The sequence below is a fragment of the Brassica rapa genome, chromosome A04 (genome assembly GCF_000309985.2).
Source record: "Brassica rapa cultivar Chiifu-401-42 chromosome A04, CAAS_Brap_v3.01, whole genome shotgun sequence".
Lineage (NCBI taxonomy): Eukaryota > Viridiplantae > Streptophyta > Magnoliopsida > Brassicales > Brassicaceae > Brassica > Brassica rapa.
In genome coordinates this window covers 14,061,542-14,067,537 of record NC_024798.2, presented here as the reverse complement: position 1 = coordinate 14,067,537, position 5,996 = coordinate 14,061,542, and the positions used below count along the sequence as shown (strand labels likewise).

General features: G+C 34.3%; 1 protein-coding gene across 2 annotated transcripts; it reads right to left on the bottom strand.

Moving 5' to 3' along the window:
• Positions 1-2,862: 2,862 nt before the first annotated feature.
• LOC103864608 (stromal cell-derived factor 2-like protein) lies at positions 2,863-5,040 on the bottom strand. Of its 2 annotated transcripts, XR_004457410.1 has the most exons (7): positions 4,654-5,040; positions 4,435-4,575; positions 3,836-3,976; positions 3,584-3,633; positions 3,361-3,490; positions 3,008-3,224; positions 2,863-2,976 (listed from the first exon to the last, which is right to left on the bottom strand). XR_004457410.1 is itself a non-coding variant. In XM_009142373.2 (6 exons), exons 1-6 carry the CDS (start codon positions 4,759-4,761, stop codon positions 3,138-3,140), a joined length of 657 nt encoding a protein of 218 aa, XP_009140621.1. In that variant the 5' UTR covers positions 4,762-5,040; the 3' UTR covers positions 2,891-3,137. The 2 variants fall into 2 exon arrangements, 1 of the variants encoding a protein (XP_009140621.1); XM_009142373.2 differs by having other exon boundaries at positions 2,891-3,224.
• Between the last annotated feature and the right edge of the window lie 956 nt (positions 5,041-5,996).

Here is a 5,996-nt window from a genome sequence, read left to right as displayed (position 1 = left end):
CCTAATTAACTTTGTCCGACCCATAATCATCGAGTATCGATAGCCGTTTTCAACCATAGACGATTCCACAAAAAAATGAGATTCACCTTGTTTCCTTGGATGTTGGGACTTCTTATATAGCCTACGAAATAGCTGGTGCTTGATGATCTTATCTAAGCTTGCAATCTTAACTGTCTTTGAAAGTCCAAGAGAACAAGAAGCGGGAAGGTCCAAAAACACTCTTACCCAAAGAGAATCCCGAACCACACTATACACCCGCCTACGTCGCTAAGAACCAATCAAAATTCGGGCCGAAATGTTTCTCCCTGTTATGTGAGTCCGTAAACCTGCAAAGTCAAACACACCACCACACAAGATCAAGCGAGCTTAAGTGACGTTGGTATGTGAGCAATGACAAAATGCTGACACCGAGATGATCAATGACAACACCAGAGTACCGCCTCGACATCTGTTGCCTTCGAAAACTGAAGAGCGGAATACTAAGCTCAAAAATCCGACTCTGCTGTCAACGGAGACATGTAAGCGCTGAGAACCATTAACTAAAGCCAAGGGTAAAGAAGTCGCCTTCACCGGTAAACAGGAGAAGGGCGAAAAAGAGGTCCATAGTGCATAACTACCAAAAGAAGCCACCGAAGAGTCATAGACAACCGCCTGTCAAAACTTCTTCGAGCACCTACACCAAGGTTTATCATGTTTGTATCAAACAAACCAGAACCCCTAAAATAGAGATTCATTATAGGTAATCTATAGTTTATGTTATGATATTTTCTCTAAATGTGCTCATAATCTTCCAACCCACATGATTATTTTCAGTTAATATATAAAGTAAATTGAAAAACATCTTTATGTACATATTTTAATATAGATTACCTGTGCTTTTTAACATTTCTGTCTTCATTATGTTTTGTTTGTTAACTATGAGGAGTTTGGGTTTTGCGCCCGAGTTTTCCTCATGATCGGGAGCCAGCCTTTGATGATACCAGTAATGGCATAAATCACTCCTCCCACCGGGTTTCGAACGAGGAGCACAACAACACCAACGCCTGCGCTTAAACCAACTAACCAATAGTATTTCATTGGTATGTTATATCATCTTCACCCTCACCGTAACTCTTCTTTCAATAGATCTTTTGCACAAAGAGTTTTAAATCTGGCTATGAAGACCACCAGTTTTGCCCAAACAGCTTCCGGAAAAACTGTGCATTTTATCAAAAATCTAGTTCCAACAACTTTTTTATCAAAAAGTTGCTTTTGACGTTAGTCAAACCTTCGATAAAACAACTTTGTTTATTTTTAAGTACGCTTTCCAAGCTGCAATCCACACCATATGGAGAGATTGAAACAATAGACTGTCATGGGGAAGTAGCTCAGGACCCAAAACGGGTACTAAACTATATTGATAAGATGATCCGCAACCGCATTGACTCTCTTAAACAAAGTGGGACGGGTAAATATGATGAAGCTATGGGGGGTTGATTTGCTACTAAGGCATTGATTGGTAGAACATTAGCATTAGCATTATGTTCTACATTATCCAATCAATAATTGTTAAAAAAACATTTAGAAAAGCATTTACTAAATGCTAATGATCTTCAAATGCTCTTTAGCCAATGCTCTCATATGAAGCTTTTAGAATAGCATTTGCATTTATAATTTATAAAATTAAAAAATATATAATTAATTCATTTATTTTTTTTAATAATATCATAAAAAATATTTTTATATCCAGAAAATAAAATTTTGATTTTTAAAATTAATTTCCAATAAAAATATTTTTTCACATTTAAAATATAATTTAATTTATTTCAAATTTGAAAAATTATTTTTAGAAATAGATATTTTAGTTATAAAATTTATTTTAAAATAATATTTTTGATATAAACATGATTTTTAAATTATTAAATAAAATAAATTAATTTTATATCTTTTTTATTTTATATGTTAATATATTTATATATATATTAGAAAATATTCATTAAAAATAAATGTATTATATATTATATATTATATACTAATTTTTATAATAATTTTAAATAGCATACTCATATTGCTCTACCAATCATCATATTAAACAGTTTAGCATAAGTATACAGCTCTTGCAGCATACTGTTTCTATAGAATATTATTACTGTTAATGTTAATGCTGTACCAATCAAAGACTAAATGTCTGGTTTCAAAATTCTTATATAACATGTGTTAAAGTCAAACATGACGCATTGATTGCAAAAATATATTTTTATTCGAATAATATCCATTCAAAAAAAAAACCTTCAATACAGCACCAGATGCAAGCAAACAAGACAAGTGTTGAATGTGAAAGAAAGGGCGATAGAATATGCAGGGCCTTGGAACGTAGTTTGGAATATTGGATGAGTAATAGCACAAGTCAGTTGCTTCATACAAGCAGAAGTCGGTCGCCACGAAAATTTGTTTAAATAAGCGTAGAAACCGTTATTATTGTTTCGGTTTTTGATTTTGATCCTTCATTGTCGGTCTAGTAGTTAATTTTTTTCTGTGTTTTTTTGTAATATATTTGTAATTAAATAAGCGTAGAAACCGTTATTATTGTTTCGGTTTTTGATTTTGATCCTTCATTGTCGGTCTAGTAGTTAATTTTTTTCTGTGTGTTTTTTGTAATATATTTGTAATGCTCGATTAATTTGGTTTATTGAATTTTTTTTCCTCGTGTTTTTGTGTAATCTTTTTGTGATGCTTGATTAATTTGGTTTACATAAAGTACGCATGGTGATCTCTGCTGTAATATTCATATGCGTTTTTATGTTTTTATTGAGTTTCAAGATTTTTAAAAAAATTATGAGGTGTGTGATCACTGTTGACAGTGTTGAGTTATGGACTTGTCAATTGACTCTTGGTGATGTTTGATTAGAGAAATCGAAGTTTTAAATCACATACACATAATAATTAAACTCTTGAACAAGGAGAAAAAGATTAATGCCAAATACCTACCAACAATATGTAAATTCAAAAAAAAAAAAAAAAACAATATGTAAATTCGTGCGCATCATCATCAATCGCAGATTAGCAAAATACATATATTTCTACTTTCTTGTTTTTGAGTCTAGATAGTAAAAGATGAGATTCAAAGTCTCCTCAGAGAGTTAACACAACTCTTCACCTTATTTGCTACTCTCATTAACGGGAAGGTATACTCCTTCTGCTGCCAACCAAACATTATCAGCCCGCTTCTCCCGGATTCCACAGACCTACGTACCCGAAAAAAACAACCAAATCTAATGTATTAAATCTTGTTTAATATCTGTCTAAGCATGAGTATAAACTTTCAAGACATTGCCATAATCTTTGAAGACGTAACAAAAAAACATCAGGATTTAGTTATACCTCTTGCTGACCACCGGCTATGCGCTGGTACTTCTTGTCGTGGCTATGGAGGTAGCCACTAGTGTCAATGTGTTGAAGCCTGACTCTTTGGTCTTGTTTCCATATCTTTCCACTACCTTCGATTGTAAGCCTATGAGCAAACGGTAAGTTATGTTAGTTTTAAGTGGATGCGGATAGACTAAATAAATTAGATCAAATATGAAATAGCTATTAGGATTATTACTTCCAGTGATCCCCAGTATCGGAATTTGAATCATCCCCAAAGCAGCTAACCTGAACAAATAAGATGTGTTAGCAATAAAGAGAATGCAACTACATATTGAAACCGGCACAGAACTTCAGAATCCACATACTACTAGCTCCCTATATCAATATCCTGGAAGTAGTAGCTCTCTCTAGAGTCCAATTGTTCTTAAAAAAAAACTCTCAAGACAGATCTTTCACATCCATGATCAGCAGATGAGGGAATACAAACCTCTAAGTTGCCTGAAATAGGGGATGCATGCAAGTGACTGTGGAGCCATTTTCTGGTCTTCATGTGCTGCAATCTGATAGTTGCTCCATTCTTGATGGCATCACCTTGCTTGAATGCTGTCCCAGGCACAGGTTTAACAATCTGTTACAAGTTAATGCAATCCGCTCCATTACTCCACCATAAGTCATAAACCACTTTTATAAATTAAAAAACATCACCAAAGTGCACAAATGGGTTCCTAAAACAATCATTATTTAAACCAGAGCTAAAAATACAAGGGACTTAGAGTGTGAGCTAAAACAGATTGTGCAAAATATTCTATGTCTGCCCCGGTGTGGGTTTAAGTCACCCTAGTGTAAGTTCTAGTTGCGGCTTCCTATGGATTCTTGGTTCTGGGGCTATTTAGTTTTGCCGCCAGCTTTTGTAAGGATATTGATATTTCTATTATGAATGTATTTCAATTTGGGTAAAAAAAAAGCATTGTGAGAACTTCTCACAATGTAATCTATACACTAACTAAAAGCTCTATTACTCCATCACAAGATAACATCACTCCAATCTGATTAAAACTATATGATGTTGTGTGAAGGAGAAAGTACCCAGTAGCTGTTGGAATCAGTGACGCCGGGAAAGCCAGTGACAGACTGCTGACCACTGCCGGATCCGTAAGGCACATCGTGTGAATGCAGACGAAACTTAGTCTTCTCGTGCATCAGCTTAATCGCGCTCCCATAAGTTATCTGTCATTGGAATTAAAGCATTTAAGCATGTGATCAAACCACAATTCGTATTCGATTAGAGAATTCGAAAATCAATACCTCGACACCTTCTTTACCGGAAGGTGCGGCGGAAGCGGAGGTGTAGCCTGAATCGGGATCAAGGCTCAGGTAAAGGAAGAGAGCGAGGCAGAAGAATCCCAGAGCCATCAGGAAGAGGAGAGCGATGAACCAGTTCCGCTGATAAAAGGGAAATTCGGGGATCGGTTTCCTCGCCGAGGGAGTTCGTAGAGGCGAATCAGAGGAAGGAGGAGGAGATGAGGGGGGAGGCTTCCTTCTTGAGAGAGCTTGTTGTTGCCCTGACGTTGACGCCACCGTGAAGGATCAGAGTGAGATCTCGCCGGAGACAGTGGAAGGGAAGGTCGCTGAATCTGTTGGATTCTCGGTTTATGAGCGCGCCTCGGACGTCTTCTACAAGTTCGTTTACGAGACACACACGCTCGCTTACGTTCGCGTAGCAAATAATAATATTACACGTGTACTTTTAGTGAGGTGGCGCGTTATGAATGGTCAGTCGGGTTGCCAGGAGGGCAACTCCAAAGCTAAATTGCTTCTCTTGTTTTTCTATATACGCTAATTAATAATAGAATCTTGTTTTACTAAAATCCGAAACCCTACTCCTCAATTCTAAACCGTGAATTTAAATTAGTTAACCCTGAGGCTAAGTTTCTATTTACCTCTTTAAAAATGAAGGTAGATTTGGTTAAAGTAAACAAGCAAAATTGTATTAGAAATGTGGTAGTTTAGGTAATTTCTTATTTAAATATTATTATTTTTTATTTCTGCACATAATGCAAATAAATACCTAGTCTTCTTGTATTTAAGGCCTATACTACTTAGCTCACAAAACCGCCAAATATCTCAAAACACCTCCCCTCCAATGGGGGATTCTCATCAAAAGTTTTTTAATATACGTATACACGTAAATATTAGTATTTAAATACTTTTTTTTTTTTTTTTTTTAGAAATGTGCAATTCAATACTAATATTTATATATACATACACATATAGATATTTTCGGTTGAATTTTCTATAGTTTTTAGAAATCTGCAATTAAATACTAATATTTATATATACATGCATATATATATATATCTATGTATATATATATATATATTATTTGAGATGTCAGCTTCATATGTGTCGCTCTCACGTTAACTTTCATGATGGTTGATTACACTGATACCCTTAATGAATTAAAAATATTATATTTAAAATACTATTATTTATTTTTTTTAATTTAGTTTCCTTTTAAAAAATTTCCCAAAAAATATATACATATAATAAGAAAGGAGAATATTTATAAAGTTAAAAAACACTAATTGAAAAACGAAAAATATATGTATATATAATATGATTTCATAAAAAAAAAGTTCACAAAATAG

Excerpts from the sequence above, each read along its gene's own strand:
- LOC103864608 (XM_009142373.2), bottom strand. The coding sequence starts at position 4,761 with ATGGCTCTGGGATTCTTCTGCCTCGCTCTCTTCCTTTACCTGAGCCTT. Across the intron at positions 3,634-3,835 it reads CTATTTCAGGCAACTTAGAG|GTTAGCTGCTTTGGGGATGA; the intron begins GTTTGTATTCCC and ends TTATTTGTTCAG. Across the intron at positions 3,225-3,360 it reads TAGCCGGTGGTCAGCAAGAG|GTCTGTGGAATCCGGGAGAA; the intron begins GTATAACTAAAT and ends TCGGGTACGTAG.